The 19577-nt window shown below is 36.8% G+C and overlaps 3 protein-coding genes across 4 annotated transcripts; 2 read left to right on the top strand and 1 right to left on the bottom strand.

Moving 5' to 3' along the window:
* The first annotated feature begins 260 nt into the window (after nucleotides 1-260).
* On the top strand, nucleotides 261-2711 carry LOC138889381 (uncharacterized). The gene is made up of 4 exons (XM_070172683.1): nucleotides 261-414; nucleotides 568-1093; nucleotides 1421-1493; nucleotides 2253-2711. Exons 1-4 carry the CDS (start codon nucleotides 261-263, stop codon nucleotides 2709-2711), a joined length of 1212 nt encoding a protein of 403 aa, XP_070028784.1.
* Nucleotides 2712-4035: 1324 nt separating this feature from the next.
* LOC104244576 (F-box/LRR-repeat protein At1g55660-like) lies at nucleotides 4036-11683 on the top strand. The gene is made up of 5 exons (XM_009800027.2): nucleotides 4036-4086; nucleotides 7994-8190; nucleotides 8546-8906; nucleotides 9004-9150; nucleotides 11022-11683. The coding sequence occupies exons 1-5, from the start codon at nucleotides 4036-4038 to the stop codon at nucleotides 11340-11342; spliced, it is 1077 nt and encodes a 358-aa protein (XP_009798329.2). The 3' UTR covers nucleotides 11343-11683.
* Nucleotides 11684-12202: 519 nt separating this feature from the next.
* Nucleotides 12203-19577, bottom strand: LOC104244575 (65-kDa microtubule-associated protein 6-like). Of its 2 annotated transcripts, none has more exons than XM_009800025.2 (12): nucleotides 18835-19577; nucleotides 17444-17647; nucleotides 16553-16816; nucleotides 16074-16289; nucleotides 15852-16007; nucleotides 15359-15518; nucleotides 15122-15273; nucleotides 14879-14966; nucleotides 13530-13603; nucleotides 13374-13448; nucleotides 12902-13254; nucleotides 12203-12609 (listed from the first exon to the last, which is right to left on the bottom strand). In XM_009800025.2, exons 1-11 carry the CDS (start codon nucleotides 18913-18915, stop codon nucleotides 12919-12921), a joined length of 1806 nt encoding a protein of 601 aa, XP_009798327.1. In that variant the 5' UTR covers nucleotides 18916-19577; the 3' UTR covers nucleotides 12203-12609; nucleotides 12902-12918. The 2 variants fall into 2 exon arrangements, with proteins under 2 accessions (XP_009798327.1, XP_009798328.1); XM_009800026.2 differs by having other exon boundaries at nucleotides 12509-12597.

Raw genomic sequence — 19577 nt, forward strand, 5'->3', positions numbered from 1 at the left:
AAATTCGCATGGCTCTGAAGGATGAAGAACTTAGTGTCTTTCGCACCCCTAAAGGTATATACTGCTACAAGGTAATACCTTTTGGTTTGAAGAATGCCGATGTTACATATCAACGTGCCATGCAAAATATTTTTGATGACATGATTCATAAAAACGTGGAGTGTTATATTGACGACTTGGTGGTAAAGTCAAGGAAGAAAGATGATCACTTGCAAGATTTGAGAATGGTATTTGAACGGCTTCGAAGATAACAACTCAGAATGAATCCGTTGAAGTGCGCCTTTGGAGTTACTTCTAGGAAGTTCCTCGATTTTATTATTCGACACCGAGGTATCGAAATTGATCAAGCTAAGGTGGATACTATCTTGAAAATGCTCGAGCCTAAGGATATTCACGAATTAAAAAGCTTACAAGGTAAGTTGGCATATCTTAGAAGATTTATTTTAAATCTGGCTAGAAGATGCCAACTATTTAATTATCTCGTGAATAACGGGATTCCTTTTGAATGGGACCAAGCTTGCAAAAATACTTTTGAAAGCATTAAGTCTTATTTGATGAAACCTCCAGTACTGGCAGCCCTCATACCTGAAAAACCATTAATATTATACATTTCAGCACATGAAAGATCAATAGGAGCGCTTTTGGCTCAAGGAAACAATGAAGGCAAAGAAAATGCACTTTATTACTTGAGTAGGATGAGGACGCCAAATGAGCTCAAGTATTCACGTATTGAGAAGTTATGTTCGACACTTATCTTCTTTATTCAGAAGCTGAAGCATTACTTCCAAGCTCACATTGTGAGACTCGTCTCAAGAGAGAATCCTATCAATTTTGTCATCTCTAAGCCAGTCCTAAGTGATCGATTAGCGAGGTGGTACCTCCAATTTCAACAATTTGAAATTGTGTATGTTGCTCAAAAGGCGATAAAAGGACAAGCATTAGCAGATTTCCTAGCTAACCATCTGATTCCAGATGATTGGGAGTTGTCTGATGAATTGCCTGATGAAGATGCAATGGTCATAGTAATTCAACCTCATTGGAAGATGCATTTTGATGGCGCTGCACATAGTGAAGGAGTTGGCGCTGGAATATTGTTTATCACTTCTCAAGGAGAATTTTTGCCATATTCTTTCACTCTGACATAACGGTGCTCCAATAATGTTGCTGAAATATCAAACAATTGCAACTACAAGTTTTTGGAGACTCCAGTTAGTGATCAATCAGATTTTGGGGTAGCTATGAGTTCAAAAAGCCAGAGTTGGTACCTTACCACAAATATGCTCAAAGATTGGTAAGTTGGCTTGGAGAGGTAAACTATTCAACACGTGTCGAGAAAGAAAAATAAGAGAGTTGATGCATTAGTAGCTTTAGCTTCTACATTATCTTTGCTTGATCAAACACAATTCGTTGTTTGCCAAAGATGGGTAGTTCCTCCACCAAATGACTATGAGGAAGAAGAAAGCGAAGTTGAGCATCTTGCTTCCATTCTTGAGGTTGAAATTGAAGATTGGCAACAACCATTAATCGATTATCTTTGTTATGGGATATTGATAGAAAATCCCTAAAGGAAGACGAAATCCGAAGGAGAGCCCCTCATTTTCTTTGTTACAAGAATACACTCTATAGACGATCATTTAATGGAGTGCTCCTACGTTCTTTGGGGGCTGATGAATTCCTTCAAGACCTGCAAGAATCACACTCTAGAGTATGTGGTTCACATCAATTTGGGCCAAAACTATATTTTCACATAAAAAGAATGGGGTATTACTGGCCAACCATGATGAAAGATTGTTTAGATTACGCTCGAAGGTGTAAATCTTTCCAATTCCATGCTAACTTCATACATCAACTACCTGAAGTATTGCACCCAACTGTTGCCTCTTGGCCATTTGATGTTTGAGGCTAGATGTTGTTGGTCCATTGCCAAATTCTTCTGGTGGACATATATACATTTTGGCAGCAACTGATTACTTCTCGAAGTGGGCTAAAGTTGTTTATTTTAAGGAAGTAAAGAAGAAAAATGTGGCTAACTTCATCCTAGTCAATATTATCTGTTGATTTGGCATTCCTCGATATATATTGACGGACAATTGTGAGCTATTTTATAACAAGTTTATGAATAAAATATGTGATCTTTTTGGCTTCAAGCAACGCAATTCCTCCATGTATTATGTTGCTGCCAATAGACTTGCTGAAACATTTAACAAAACGATCTGCAACTTGTTGAAAAAGGTTGTCTTTAAGTCTAACAGAGATCATATAGGACCACATATCGCACACTAATACAAGTGACTCCTTATTCACTTGTTTATGGAGTTGAAGCAGTCCTTCCACTTGAGCATCAAATCCCATCGTTGCAGCTTACCATTCAAGAAGGACTCACTGATGAAGAAAATGCTCGGTTACGCTTTGAAGAACTAGAAGCTCTTGATGAAAAGAGGCTAGAATCTCAACAAAGCCTTGAATGTTATCAAGCTCGTACATCTCGATCTTTTAACAAAAGGGTGCGCCTTATATCTTTCCAAGTGGGTGACCAAGTTCTTGTGGTCAAAAGGCCTATTATTACCTCTCGTCGATCTGGGGGAAAATTCTCTGCTAAGTGGGATGGACCATATATTGTACAAGAGGTATACTCAAGTGGCGCTGATAAGATAGTTGACTCAGAAGGTTTGCAAATTGGCCCCATAAATGGGAAATTCATGAAGAGATAATATCCATGAATAAAACAAATACGCTCCTTAATGCACGAGCATAAACTGCATGTTACTCCTGCCCCGCAAGAGTATAGACTGTTCACGGTCTAAAAAACGTCCGCTAGGTTGAAAACCTCGAAAGAGGCAGCCTAGGCAAACGTTAGGACATCAAAAAAAAAGTCACCCATTTCGAACTACGGAATGACTTGATTATCTTCATCGAGGTATGTAGGCAGCTTAGAGTTTCATTCTAAGTTCAGTCATATGAGTTCAAAAAATATATATCTCCCAAGGCATTATTCAAATGAGGTACGATAGAATATAATTCACTTGATTGACATTTGAAAATTAGGTGTACATGTATTTTTTCATTGAACCTTCTGTCTTGTCTTGATGGCTTAATAGGGGCAAACCCTCAAGATCAAACCGAGGCCTTCGAATTCGTCAAGAGTTGAAGTCTTCAATTCTGCAAAAATTTCAAGTTGAATCATCAACTTAAAATCTTCAAATCTGTCAAGTCTTCAAGTAGAAACTTTCAAGTCTGCCATGTCTTCAAGTTGAAATCTGCAAGTTAATCCTCAATTAAAAGCCAATCAGAAGCTGCCATAATAGTCTCGAAGTCTTCAAATTGATATAGCCTTCAATTCTTTAATTGGAAGCTTCAGTATATCTCCAAGTGTATAGTAAAATCCTTTAATATAGTATGCACCATCTTCAAATATTTATATCTTGAGTTATTTGAAGAAAGGTTTTAATATGTCTTCAAATTTTCAACTGGAAGTATTAAAATATTGACTTGCATGACTTGATTTGTGTTGCAGAAAGAGGATCCTTCAACTGTGAGGTTTTCTTTACTAAAGTGGTATCTTTGGAATTGATTTCTTCTTCAGCCTGCAAAAAAAAAAGGAGAAACATATCTATATAAAGGAGATCATAAAACTACATGTGCAGATTGAAATTGAAGAGATATTCTTGGTGGTCAGCTTTTTAAAAAAGAAATCATGCTTCATACAATCTCTGATTCATGCATCTCAAAATGAGGACGAGTTTTCGTTCCTTTGCACCAAAAGATCAAATCTTTTGGCGGTAAAGTAAAATCTGCAAGTTAGACTCTATAATGGTCTTCGCTGGTTTTCGTCTTGGATAAAATATAGTCTTCAGCTTAGACGGAAGACCTCGGACAAAGTAAAGTCTTCAGCTCAGATTGTCATCACCTTTGCAAAATAAAATTTTCAGCTTAGACGGTGTAATGGTCTTCACCTCAGACAAAATAAATTTTTGCCTCAGACGGTGTAATGATCTTCACCTAAGATAAAGTAAAATCTTTAGCTCAGACGGTGTAATGGTCTTTGCCTCAGATAAAAGTAAAATCTTTGGCTTAGACGATATAATGGTCTTTGCAACAGATAAAGAAAGTCAAATTTTCAAATAAAATGAAGTCTTTAGCTCAAACAGTGTAATGATATTTACCTCAGATAAGGTAAAATCTTTGGCTCAGATGGTGTAATGGACTTTGCCTCAGATAAAAGTAAAATTTTTGGCTTAGACGATGTAATGGTCTTTTCTACAGATAAAGAAAATCAAATTTTCAAATAAAATTAATTCTTTAACTTAGTACACCCGCTTAGACGGTGTAATGATCTTTGTCACAAATAAAGAAAATTAAATTTTCAAATAAAGTGAAGTCTTCAGCTAAGCCTCGGAGCATTCACCTTGCACGAAATAATGCCTTGATAACCTTAATTAGGGTAATTTCTTAGACAAAATGAGTAAAATCTATTACAAGATTATTTGTGTGCATAAAAAAGAAGAAAAAGAGGAGCAGCTGCATGGAGTAGGAACCTCAACAACAACAACAACAACAACAAAAAGGAAGAAGAAAAAAGACGAGCATTACCTGAGAAGAGTTGTGTCGAGACTGCCTTTGGTTATAAATCATGACACGAAAAATAGATGTTGCTCAGTATTTGTATTTATAGGCGTGGATTCAATAGAGACCCAACGAGTTGATCTCCTTAAAATAAGGATTTGAGTTCATCAGATTGGACACTGTTGAGAGAATTACAGTCCGACTGAAACTCAAAGACTCTAGAATCTATCTTTACGAGTCCATTCAAATACAATTTCCATGGAATTAGGCATAAATTTGGAAGATAGTGGAATTGGATATCTTCTAGAAATTAAGTTCAAAAATATCTAAAATCATGAGATACTTTCACGTGGAGCCAAATATGTATTGACTTTAATTGAGGGTTTAAATCTTGAAACAAGACTATTAATCCTTTGATTTTATAATCAATCAAACTATCTGAGAGGAATTGCAAGAAGACAATTAAAAGTCTTTTGTCTTACTTCAAGGCTAATCTTTAAGGATTAACAAGCTTTTTTTATACTCCAACAAGTCTTGAAGTAGGGGCATTTGTGAGCATTTAAATCCATAGAATAATTTGGACCACGTTAAATTCAAGACACTAGTCCAAACAAATATTGTGGCTAGTAAATTGGGTTAATTATTTAAATTTAATATATATGTGTTGGGCTAGTCCATTCAATTGGACTATAAATTAAATGATAAGCTCACTTCATTAGCCCAAGGTCCAAATGGCTATTAGCCCATCTTAAAGCCCAGGCTCAAGCCACGTGTCGAGTGATATGGCGATCCAAGCCAAATAAATGAGTAAATAAAATCATGACACGTGTCAAGTGATATGGCATTAATCTAAGTTAAAAGAACGAGCCAACAAAATTATGCCATGTATCAAGTGATGTGGCAATCCAAGCCAAATAAATGAGCCAATTAAATCATGACATGTGTCAAGAAAGGGTGGTATACCAAGTCAAATCAACAACCAATAGAGTTGTGCCAAGTGTCTAGATGGTATTGGTCAGTTCAAACGGACCAATCAAATCCCAGAGGCACACCACTCCCTACAAATTATAAATAGAGGTCTTTATAAAGCTAGAAGACACCTGAAGTGATAACAAGAAGCAAGTAGAGAGCTCGTGGATTAAACATCGCAAATTTTTCTACAAGTTCAAGATCAAGAACGAAGCCAAATCAAATACCAAGGCGTTCAATATCAAATTACTTGTTCGTGATTAAATCCAAATCGAAGCTCAAGAAGGAGATTCAAGACCAAGCTTTACAAGCCCTTGAATCAGAATCAAAATCAAGCTCATCAAAATAGTTTATATTCTTGAAGAATCAGAGGAATACCATAGAGATTGTAACACTTTCATTTATTGAAATTAAATACTGCTCTTGTGACACAATTTTTCAGCCTTGATTATTTATTTTTCTCGACGCGAAAATTTGTTGTTACACTTCATCAAAAAAAAATAGAGACATAAAAAGCACATAAATTATTAGAAAATTTGGTGAAAAAATAACGTGACTTCAATAATATTAGTTTTAAATTAAATTAATTGACTCATATATTACTTAATATCTTTTTTCATCTCAAATCTAAAAAATACAGGATGAGCCCGGGAGTAGAGTAGGAAGAAAAAAGAATAGCTGAAAACAAAATCCAAAAAGAAGAAAAGAAAAGAAATAAAAAGGAAAAGAGAAACGAAATAAGCAGTGTTCCCGTTGTTTAAAAAACCAAGAAAAAAGAAATGGAAAGATTTGTTTTTGAAAAAGCGGGCTCCCTGCTGAAGAAAAAGTAAAATAGAGGGTTTACTTCTCCGGCACAGTGTAAGTCAGTGACGAAACTCCGATCAAGCCAACAATAGAGAGACCATTTGCGCTCATTTCCTGATTTTTTACCATAACAAATAATCTAGCCTGACTTGGGGAAGAAGGTTCTGAATTTCTAATTCAAATTTAACAGACATGGCGTCGGCCAATCGAGTCATAGTCATTCCCGGTAAACACTTTCTTCCATTAACGTGTTGATATATAGTTTAATTATTAGGATAATTTAAGTTAATAATTATAATATTCTGTTGTTTTTGTCAGGAGGAGGACGAGGAATTTTGCCATTGCTGACATTGGGAGGAATCGGTATCGCTTTTTTTGATAAATTATTACGGGAAAAGACCTAGAAGAAAAGATCTATTTTTGTGGTCAAGTGCAAGACGATTAATTAACAATTTGGTAAACTTGTTTACTTTAACCTATTACATACACATTTTTTGCTATATCCCCAAACTTATTTGGACTTAGCCATAGTAGTAGTAGTTGTTGTTGAATACACATTTTGCTATTTCTGCTAACTTGTTTGGGATTGAGCCGTAATAGTAGTAGTTGTTGTTGTATACACATGTTGCTATATCTCCTAACTTGTTTGGGACTGAGCAACAGTAGTAGTTGTTGTTGTATACACATTTTGCTATATCTCCTAACTTGTTTGGGGCTGACTCGTAGTAGTAGTTGTTGTTGTTGTATACACATTTCTCTATATCTCCTAACTTGTTTGGGATTGAGCCGCAGTAATAATAATAGTCGTAGTAGTTGTTGTTGTATTTGTATACACATTTTGCTATATCTCCTAACTTGTTTGGGACTGACCTGCAGTAGTAGTAGTTGTTGTTGTTGTATACACATTTTTCTATATCTCTTAACTTGTAGTAGTAGTAGTAGTTGTTGTATACACAATTGCTATATCTCCTAACTTGTTTGGGACTGACCTGCAGTAGTAGTAGTTGTTGTTGGATACACATTTTGCTATATCTCTTAACTTGTTTAGTACTGAGCCATAGTAGTAGTAGTTGTTGTATACACATTTGCTATATCTCCTAACATGTTTGGGACTGAGCGGTAGTAGTAGTTGTTGTGTGCACATTTTGCTATAACTCCTAACTTGTTTGGGACTGAGCTAGTAGTAGAAGTTATTGTTGTATATACATTTTGCTATCTCCTAACTTGTTTGGGACAGAGCCGCAATAATAGTAGTAATTGTTGTTATACATATTTTGCTTGATAAACAATAAGTGATCTCCCTCTGTTTCAAAATATGAGGCAAAGTTTGACTAGCATGTAGTTTAGGAAAAAAAATAAAAACTTTTGAAACTTATGATTTTTAACATGACATAGCTTTTATCTGGCTATAAGACTTTTGAAATTTACAATCTTAAACATGCCATGACATTTGTGTGGCAATAAAAACTTGTTATTAAGGTTAAAATTAGAAGTTTATATTAAATTGTTTCCAAATTTGAAAATGTCAAATAAACTAGAACAGAGGAAGTGGTAAATTTCCCCATAAGCCGAGGAAGGGGCATACAATTTCTCTAGCTCTTCTATAATATGTGGCTTCTATTAAATTCCTTCTTAAACATTTTTGTTGGCACTTTAGGTTCATAATGCAAAGGAGGACTACATCAGTCAGCTACCAGATGCAGTTTTGTCTTCCATTCTTGCAAATTTGACAGTAACAGATGCTGTTAGGACGCGCATTTTATCCAGAAGTTGGAAGCGTCTCTTTTCTGCTATGCCCGCATTAAATTTCAGTTGCCTTGACATGTACGGGGTTTACTGTGATGATCACGAGTGGTAACCTTACTATCAACAAAAGTTCTTGAAAGGAGTAAATGAGTTACTAGAACTTTATTCAGGTCGTAGAGTGCCCCGCATTAACATGGCATGTTGCTTTGCGAGAAAGTTTTATAGTGAATTTAACCACTTGATGCATTCTATTTCACGACTAGATGTTGAAACGTTATACCTTTACTTTGATTGTGGCACTGCTCCCTTCGCTCTTGGCACCAACCCCATCTGCGACCCCAGCAAGTTGTTCAATTTTTCTCTTGAGCTCCTCTCTCAAGCATCCTCGTTGAAACATTTGCTTTTGCACCATTGCATTGTGCAACCAAGTTCTAAAGTCTGTTTTAATTCCCTTGTGATTGAGGGGTGTTTTGTTAGCTAGCGGACAACTGGAGGGCATTTTGTCCTCTTGTTTTAACCTTAAGTTGTTAGCTCTTCGACTTTGTAAACTTCCTTATAAATTACGCATCTCTGGTTCAGTAACCTTTGTTGTTTTTTGGTCTTGTGGCGGAGTGGAAGAGATTGGGCTTCAGGCTGCAAATCTTCGTAAGCTTGAGAGTGAACTTTTTAACAAAGCAAGATTCTTTTTCTCATTTGTTCCCGTGTTGGAAGATGTAATAATTCATCCTCTTAAAGACGATATAGTGTCATATGTATTTGATGATCTTGCGAGAGATTTACCTGCTCAAGTTAAATCTTTAACAATCAAACTTGTTCCGTCTCAGGTATTAATTTGACGTGTCTTGTCTTCTCAAAGTTTTTAATCTTTGTCTTTTTGTAGACCCTAATCATTTAGCTATTCTTTTATATTGTGCATTTCAGGTTAACTACTTCCCAACGGAGATGAAGATGTTCAGAAACCTTAGGCTGTTAAGCTTGATACTTGTGAGCACGCATGACTGTTTTGACATAGTTAAACTATCTCCACTCTTGGGTGCCTGTCCTCTTCTTCAGTATTTGGGTCTGGTGGTGAGTTATTTATGTTCAACATTTTCGTCTTTTTTTCTTATTTGGATATTCTTTGCTTGGTCTTTTATATATATTCTGGGTGAACCCTCAGGTATAGGAGTGTTTGGTTTGTTCTTTTCTTCGAAATGGTATAATGTATTATAAACCGAAAGGCACAAAGATTGTGCAGTATATTGCATCCCAAAAGAACCATTGACTATGTATGCAGTAAATCTATGAACTGTAACAGGGTCTCAGCTTCATCTACAAATTCCGAATTACACCAAAAGGAAGCTATCAGTTTTTATCTTCACAGTAGAGCTGGTTTTTCCTTCAAAATTTTTTCTCTTTCTTTTCTCTCCATACGCACCACCATATGAACTCTTCATTGCTTTAGGCAAACCTTTTCTCTCCAGCTTCACAAAACTTCTGTTGCAGGTGATTTTTGAGTCCTCAGCTGTCTTTTGTTGTCATTTTTTGTAAAAAGTTGCATTGCTGCCCTTTCGAAACCTTCAAATTCTACTCCCATTAGTTTGCAGAGTTTTAAAATGTTTCTGCGAACCCAACAGTTGCTTCGGCCTCTCTAGATAAAGTTGGGGCCTCCCCCTCTTGTTCATACCATTCTATTAAAGGGAATCGATCTTCATCAATTGCCCCAGACCCCACTGATGGGATTATACTGGGATGTTGTTGTTGTTGATCTTCATCAATTGCTTGTGTAATCATCATTTTGACCCAGGTAGTAGTCTCTGACGGCCTGCATGTCGGTTGTTAGTTCTTCTTTGTCATCTGGATTATCATGCTGTAATACATAATTTTGAGAAAATGAAGATGAATTCCTGTGATGGAACTTGGTCGAAGCTTCAGTTTCGACGAGAAAAGGGTCTAGTTCAGTCTTGACCTGCGTCAAAAACGAGTCTTTTGTCTTAAAACATAATTCAGCTGGGTCTGGTCTTACTTGGGGCTTTGTTTCGGGGACAAAAAGTTTTGGCTGGCCCTTTTCCTTTTTAATTGGGAGCCATTACAAACTCTGTGGATATAGGCGAAAAATAGCAGCATACTTTGTAACCAACGGCATTTCAGGTCTTTTTCCTTGCCCTGCCACCTGTCTCCCATCTGTTATCTTAGATATTTTTGAAATTTGAAACAGCCCCTTGAATTCTCGAACAGTACCGCATTTCCTTCATGGTAGTGTATTGCCCATGAATCCGCAGCCCTTGTTCCCCGGTTCTCAATTTTGAAGCCTGCATGTGCCCGTTACATGCTTCTTAATACCCACAGGTCCTTGTAAATCTTCAAAGGTCCCAAACTCGGATTTGTGAACCTATTTTCTGACTTTGTTGCTTGTTGGAATCTTATTCTGGTTTTCTTCAAAACTGCCTACCGGATAATTTTGTAGGTGATCCATTTTCCAATTTGTAGCATCAGGAACTGCCCATAGTTTGTTGGTAGTGACTTTTGGTTCCGACCAGTGTCTTCCTCCGACATTTTAAATATTAAACTTAGATGCGATTCTTTTAGTACTATTTACTAAAAAAATAAGGTGCTCTTGATGATATATTTGACAAGGACTGTTTTGTAGATTGATAAACTTAGTGTTTGAAATGGCTTGTCTACTATATTTTGCTACATCCACATAAATTAATGAAGAGACATAATATGATTAGTATATCATCGTTTCACTCTCATAAAGTCATGTTTACACCAATAAACAAGTATTAACCAATGGTAAGCTAGGGATAATGTACTCTGAGTCTATTCCTTACCGTTCATGTTTTTGCTTTAGAAATTACTCTTAGTTCAGTTAAATGCTTGCATTGCAGCTTGCTAAACTACGTAAGTCGTCTTGATCATTTAGCAATATGTTGATCTCATTCTCATTGTGACCTCAGGTGACAACACCAAGGACAAAGAGGAATGGAAAAGGAAGTAGAGGGCCTCCGTTATCTCCTACATGTCACACTGAACTAAAAGAAGTGATATTTTGTGGATTTGATGGAACAGGATCAGAGATTGAATTTGTTCTTTATATTCTGAGAAGTGCAATAACTCTTGAGCAAATGTGTCTCTCCCGAGGGTACAGCTGTTATTTGGGTTGTGATAAGTGGGAGAACAATTTGGATGTTCCATTCAGTGGAAGACAACGTAACTCAATCCAAAAGAAACTAAATGGTCAAGCTATCTCTAGTAAAGCAGAAGTGATCATCCAATAGGTTCTTGTACAAATACTATATTAGATCTTTATAGTCATCAATGATAGGTAAATTTGAGTTTTCTTCTTTTGGATAATATAGTTTCTCTTTTGGTGTTTTAGCATATAGTACTGGTCAATTGCTTTCTCTCCAGTTTGGTGCATTGTTTCCTTCGTCGTTTGGCATGTCAAGCGCCCGTTGTAGTGTCGTGAAAGTTCTCTGTTTTTTTTTTTAATTCTGACATAGAAGATGTTTCTTTAGAGTTGTTTTTTGTCAGCATTAACTGGGAGTTGGAAGAATTGCTATCTTGGTTGCAAATTTGCAATCCACTAGTTTACTGAGTGACATTAAGACTTTGACTATATTATTATTGTCCCTTTTAGGGAGAGAGTGTTAATTAGTACTGCTACTTTCAGTGTCAAGCCTAGCTTCATTGTGTTCCATATCTGGAGTTAATTTCTCAATTATCATCCAACTTATAATTTTTATTTACCAAGTCATTGAATTTATTTTGTACTTTAAGATCATTGATGTGTTGTATTGGCTATTTGTATGTTTCTCTCTCTTAAGTCTTTGCATTTTTGCAAAAATGCATAGTAAGACTACGTAAATAGATCCTTGTGGTCCGACCCTTTCTCGAATACAATGCATAGTGGAAGCTTAGTACCTGGGTTGTCCTTTATTTCTCTCTTTAGTCTACCATCCTCCTCCCCCTTTTTCAATGAATGACATTATTTTCCTGTATTTTAAACTATTACAAGCTAAGCAATTTCAATTACATTAAAAGGTCCAAGGTTAAAACGTCCAAACACCAACTGATTATCAGTAATTCATTAAGAGAATTAAATTTCACCCAAACAAACATGAGTAAGAATGATCAATGAACATTTTAATGGTACAAGCTTTATTGGCAGCTAGAAATTTAAGAGGTCCTAAATTACACAATCCAAAAAATAAGAAGAGTTCCTAATCAAATCATAGCAATCACATTCCACTATATGTACATGCAAATGACTAACAAAGAGAAAATATTCAAGGTACATATTGGTCAGTGAGCTTCTATTCAAACAGAGAACTTCCATATCACTAATATATCCACAACAATCTATATAGTAACCAGCAAAGTCACTAACAAAAAAAGTTACCAAGTGCTAGAACTGCCCAACACTTTACAGCATTACAGTAGTGTACAATCCCTTCAGTATTCACATGTTCTAAGGTATATCCTTCTTCTGTTATGTTGCCTTGGAATTAGGAAGATTACGCGATCATCTCCCTGCAAAGACATCTGAGTATAACGTGAAACTTAACAAGTGTTAAAAACTTCTATGCATTTTTCATGCACTTAAAAATTAATAAGTTAAGACATTACAGCATAATAAGAGGAGATCACAGAAGAGGCAACGAAAAAACAGTGACAGGATCGCCAACTCCTTGTTTGCTTAAGTTATCAAGGATGCAATTCTTATCTTCAAACATCTTAAAAGATGATCTTGAAGTCCCAAAGTTTCACAGCGAATTTTGACATGTTAAAATTTCCAAAGTTCGACGAAGTACATCAAACAAAGGGAAAGACTTACCTACTCAAGTTGTGAATTCAGCCTTGAGGCGGGGACTCTGGCTCAGAACCGCCAATGGAAGAAAATGACATGGTATCTTCCTTTGCTATGGCCACAAAGTTGAGGGGGGCAGTAGATAGTCTTCGCATTTCCTTGAAATAGGTATTCTGCCGCCCAGAGTAGGAACGGGGTGTTGAAAGCTCTGGAGTTGCACAACCAACTGAGTTCCGGCGTGGTGAGGGGGTGACTGACCCATTTCCATTTGCATGGTATCCATTCGTTTTCCTAAAGCTGCTGCTTCTTCTCGGACTAGGTCTAGAACCATATATAGATTCCTTCTCTGCCAGCAGCATATCTTGGAGTTTCTTTTGATCCTGTGTAAAAGAAAAGATAATAGATTTCAATGAGTTTTTGATATTATGCATTCCCTTACATACATATGTTTCATATACCAAATCAGAATTTATTAGTATATGAGGGTATTAGAAAGTACCCGGGCCCGTTTCTTCTCCTCTTCTTTCTGATGTCGACTAACTTTGTAATCCTCCAATATTGACACCAATCTCACCTACAAGTAAAGCCAAGTGCACTTGATCGACGGTAACAACAAAAAAATAATCTAGCAATATGTAGCTGCAAAAGAACTCACCCCATCGTACAGAAACAACTTCTGTTTCTCATCTTCCCAAGCTAGTGTCTTGATAATCAAACTGTCAACCATACCTGAGTATAAAAAGACATTGAGTTCCATTTATACTAAGCCTGTGTAATCGGGCCGGTCTGACCCGTTTCCAGCCCGCTTCAACCCGCTTCAGCCCGCTACTGTTCGCTATTGGGCGGGTTGTGGACGTTCATGTTCTGGTTAACGGTGCACCGAACCCGCTAAGCCCGTGACCCGTTAACGGGCTGCAGCCCGTTATGAGCCCGTTTACCGTTGCTGAATTATTATTTTTTAAAAATTATTTGGACCGTTGCCAACGGTCAAATTGAGAAATGACCGTTGGGGAACGGCCAGATTTTGCAGAAATGGCCATTTCGGCCTCCCCCATTAAAAATATAGCCCTCCCACCCCTAATAATTAAAAAAATTACATTTTTAACCTTTTAAAACCTATAAATAGCCCCCCTTCTTTATTTTTTTCTCACAATTCACTCTCTTTCTAGTTACTACTCTAATTCTCTCTCAATTTCTCCCTTGATATTATTGTTGTTAAATTCTCAATTCAAGACTTCAAGTTAAATCATGCCCCGTAATTCTAGAGTGCGCTCATATGTTTGGGAACACTTTGATGTGGTAGAAGAAAATGAAGAAGCTCAAAAAGTAAAGTGCAAGAACTGTGTTCTAGTCTTAAATCTTCGTCCAAAGTGTGGCACAGGCTCTTTAAGGAGGCATATCAAGAGTTGTCTTGAGCGTACTCCAGAAATTCGTATTTTAAGTTAATTTGAGACAATTTGTGTTATTTTAAAATTATTAGACGTATTTATGCTTAATGTTTTAGTTTGTTAGATTAATTTGAATTTTGAAGTATTATTAATTTATTATGCATGAAAATTTAGTTTCTCTTTTTTCGTTCAATTTTATAAATAATTTGCCTATTGGTCTTATTAAATAATTTGTTGTAGCCACTTACTTTCTAATTTCAATTTTATAATTTTAAAATACAAATTTCAAATATAAAACTTTAAACTTCAAAGTTTAATTTTACGTCTTAAAAGTTTGCAAATATTTAAGTATCAATAACATTGAATAAGAAAAATAAAATTTTATTTAAGAAAAAAAAGTAGCCAGGCCCGCCCGAACCCGAACGGGCCCTAAAAACCCGAAATTTCCCAACCCGCCCCCAGCCCGTTATCCCAGCCCGCTAAACAGCCCGCCCGCTAACCGAACGAGCTGGAGTTTTTCCCGTTCAGCCCGTCCCAGCCCGCCCGATAAACACCTATAATTTATACTAATGATCCAGGATTATATGACACCAATGAATGCGCTAGAGTAGAATACCTGGAATCTTAGTCACTGTAATTCTTGCTCGTTCTGCCCGCTTTAGATTTATGTGAGCACCTCTTCCACCACTGTAACGTGTATGATCCTGATAATCAAAAACTAATCAAACTTTTGCCGATGTAAATTTTTTGTCAACAATAAAAGCAAAAGGTACTAGAAGCATCGGTCAGTAGGGAATGGAGATTTTAGATCAGCTAATATCATTGGCTACATGAAATCAATTACTTAGATTTTACTTACCCGGTTATAATCTTCAAGCCAGTTTTCCTCATCACATGCTGAAAGCCACCGCTCTATCCTATCCATAATTTCTTTTCGGCTTAAAGCTTCGTCCTTCACATTGTTTATTTGTGCTTCAATATTTGCTAGGAGTTCACAAGGGTCCACAAGACCTTCAAATGGAGATTGGATTCATTTCTGTGCATTGAAAGTTCAGATGAACAGAGCATTTAATGAATCTAAGATCAGATGACTTACCAGAGTCAATCATTGCACTGGATTTATCAGCAGCAGTACTTTGATCAGGTTGAATATGGGTTTTGTAGCATAAGTCCTCCAATTCTGCCCTCCTTTTCATGACCAACTCCTTCATCCTGCTTGCTTTCAATTTGTTGAGCCTCTCAACTTCTGCTGATACCTATCAATGTCAAACCAATGTAATAGACAAATTCAAATTTCTAGTCAGCCTTTGAATTCATCAACCTCAAGTGATCACTACTTGAGCATATTCGCCATTTGAGTACATATGTATATATGCACATACTACTGGTTGCATTTCTGCAAAATCAGTCCAGCAAACTGGTATATGCACTCTCTTCTTCGATAATCGCTCACATTGGAATCATTCTTTGTGTCAAATCACTCGAGGAGAAAAGCAATGAGGGTGGAAATGAAACTTAACCAACAACAAAAAAAAGCAACAGAGCAAGAGATAGGGAAAAATTATAAGAGGTGGGAAGTGCTTGCAGACCTGTTGAATAACCTCTAATGAAAGTGCACCAGGCTCCACAACCTCTGATTCAGAAATATCAAGAACGGAAATGATCCTTGATAACTTACTCCTTTCTTCTCTCATTGTATCCATCAAGTTCCAAAGCTCAAACAGCGATCCCACCACATCCTTTAGCTGCATTATTGATGTGATTAGATAGGGAGTACATAAAAGACAGTACAATGCCGAGGAATATAATACCTTCTGATATCGAACTTTTCGTTCTGTTTTCAATCGAAGGATGGCCTGGTCTAGACCTTCCAATGTGCTGTCACTGATGTTTGTGTATTGTCCGGGGTTTGTCTCATGCAAGCTTGGATGCACAGTACTTACAGTATTGCTAAAATCCAGCCCAAGTACGCCGCAAAAAGTGTGAACCTCATTCACACTGTCCAGAACTCTTTGGATCCGCACAGACTGCATGCAGAAAAAATTATCTATTATTTAATTTGCTAAAAGAAAGACAACCGCAAAAATGCACCATTCATGATGGTTAACTCAGTGGCCTTTGACAGAAGAACATCCTCAGTTGAGGGTAACTCAGTCATTTAATATTGTAACTTTAAGAAACATGCCTGTCGCAATGTTTCTAAGATAAGCTTCAGCAGAAATGAAAATTGTAATCGGATTCTTTAAAAATATTAAAAAATAACACGAAACACAGTTTAGTCCATGCATACCTTCTCCTTTTGGAGAGCAAGTAGATGGGATTGGCACTCCGAGAGCTTTCTCATCGACAAGTCATGTTCTTCCAAGTTTAAGCTACTCAGAGAATTGACAATATTACAACACCCTGAAATCTCACCAGTTATTTTCTCAATTTGCGCCTTTATATCTCCGAACTGCTTAACTCTTTCATCTTTCTTAGCTCTTAAATCATCTACAAGAGGCATGATTAACCCAAGCTGCTCCTTCAGTGAAGCTGATTTTTTCTCTGACTGTATCTGTTTTAACCAGAAAAGCAGAATTAACAAGCAAAAAATAGGATCAGTTGTTCAAAAGGATTCCAGAAAGTTTTTCAAAAACCAAAACTGAAGTTGTTTGGTTCTAAAACAATATTTTCGTTTTGGAAAATAAGAAATCATGAGATGGATCATCCTATATATTTTCACACCAACAAAACTTGTGCAGTTTCGCCTTCCCATTTACGAGATCCACTTCTATTCAGAAGATTCTTGTTTGATAAGGTAATATCATCTCAATTTGAGATCTCTGTTATTGGGAAGATCTGCCCTTGATTTTGAAACCATAGGCTGTTCAATCACGCTAACTGCTTAAGAAAAGATACAACATAACAGTCCAGAAGAACTTCTGAGCCATACGGCAAAAGTAACAATAGCATCTACTATATCCATTTTGCACGAACTGGGGTATCACCAAAAATAAAGCTACAAGCAAGAAATCAGTTTATAGATATTTGGTGGATTTGATGAAAGTAAGTACCCTACCAAGAAGAAGAAGCAGTACTAGTACCATATGAAAGGAAATATATACACAAGAGGGGGGGGGGGGGTTGGAAGATACATCATTTATGATAAAAGCTTCCGCACTTGGAGAGAAGCATTCAATACCGGTGAATTAATGTTGATTTCGCCAAGAGCAGCCATTAAGGTAGCAAGCTCAGCTTCTTTAGCTGCAACAGATTGATGAAGACGTGCTTTTGCATTGGCCGCTTCTTCAACTTTTCTTCGATAGACTTCCCTACACTCTCTTTCCAGCTCCAACAGCATACGGTCTTTATCAGATTCGCTCTCTCCAATGTCGGTCCATATTTGCTGGACATCACATCAATACCGAGTCAATACATATTACACAGTTCAAGCACCAATGTTATGCAATTTCTCACATACATGGGAAACAGGAAAAACCTACTTGCTTCTTTTCCCTCCCAGAAGCCAGAAATCCCTTTAAAGATTCCCAGGCAGGCTAAGTCCCCTACTTAAGATTGAATTCATAAGGCTAATTTTATGTTGTCCCGAGGATTTGGTTAGGCCGACTACTATAGGTTAGCTACTTCTAGCTTCTATTGGCCCTTCCACTTTGGTGTAGCTTTAGTTTGTGTTCCTACTGTATGAACATATCAATTAAAGAGTGAGCAGTGCAAGCCCTTCTCTGCATCTTATTCAACCAGAATCCTATGCAGGACCTACATGAATTCTTGGATACAAAATGTTATCTTTTCTGCTAAAGGGGCAGCACGGTGCACGAAGCATCATGCATTCACACAGAGTCCGTGGAAGGACCGCACCCCAAAGGAATGTGGTGTAGGAAGCCTACCCTAATTGAAGTATTAGTGGTTGATTTTACGACTCGAACCTGTAACTTATAGGTCAATAAGGAGACGACTTTACCGTTATCTTTTCTGCTATCGTAAAATTCCAGTTGAAAACACAAACATAAGCTGAGCATTTATGGACTACTGTGAGAAAGATAAAAACAAAGAAAATATCCAGAATAAGTCAACATAAGCAGACCTGGACTTCATCATTCATAAACCATCCTATCATAAAATCCATTAGACTTTAACTTAAAGTTCAAAAACTAAACTACTACAATGATTCTATCTACTTGACAAGCCATGATTACTACCAAATCATTAAACAAACACACAGTAAATAGTTTTCTTAAAGCATAGACTACTGGTTCCTAGACTACCCAATATAGAGTTAACTCCAGTTTATTCACCACTGAGCATAACCCCACCTCAAAATCAGGTAAAAGGTCCAATCTTTTTCCAAAGCAAAGAAAACTGAAGAGAAATAAACCAAGAAAAGTAAATTATTTTTCGACAAGTACCATGAAAAAACAAAATTCAAGAACTATAAACAAACTTCCCCTATACAGAACATTCAGTCACAAGGATTTTCAGGCTTCAGACCAAGATACAAGAAAGACAAAAAACAAAACTTGAACAGTAAATTAGTAAAGTGAAGAAAAAAAGAAAGTGAGAGAGAAAAGAGACCTGCAGTTCTCTAAGTAAAGAGTGGCAACTAGAGCTTGTAAAACCAATATTGCTACAAGTAGGACTTCCAAAAGCCAGCATTTTTACTTTTAACCAATGATTATATCAATACCCCTCTTATCTTTCTCTAGCAAAAGCCACACAACAGCCCAAAAAAAAGCTGTTTCTTGAAAAATTTGTCCCTCAAGAAAGCTTCTCAAAGCTCAAAAAATAGCTGACTAGTTCCTACTTTCAGTCCTTCAAGTCAACGACCAAAAAAGAAAGGACCAAGAAAGCAGCAGCAGCAACACTTGTTCTTGTCCATCTTCAGATCTGAAGCTTCCTTATACTCACAACCTCAAATTTTGCTAAAAGTTGTTGTTTCACCATGTTACAAACTACCAAAACTACAACTTTAGACTTGGTTTTTTTCTAAATGTTGTTGTTTCTTGGCTCCTTCATGCTTTTTACTTCATAAAAATATGGACTTTAAAAGAGGGTGTGAAGTGGGTACAAAGAAAGGTACTAAAAGGACAATAACAAAGAACAGCAACAACAAAGGACAGAAATGGATTTTACTTTTTATTAAGTAAAGAGAGAGGGGATAGAGAGAATAGTGAGGAAGAAAAGAGTGAATGAGATACTTTGGGGTTAGTGGGTGGGGCTAAAATGCGCCAATGCCGACGGATCTACGGGCATTAAGCTCGGACTTCAATGGTGGTTGGTTCAATGGTTCTCTCTTTCTCTTTCTCTCTCTGTGTGTG

This window comes from Nicotiana sylvestris, chromosome 4 (genome assembly GCF_000393655.2).
Source record: "Nicotiana sylvestris chromosome 4, ASM39365v2, whole genome shotgun sequence".
NCBI lineage: Eukaryota > Viridiplantae > Streptophyta > Magnoliopsida > Solanales > Solanaceae > Nicotiana > Nicotiana sylvestris.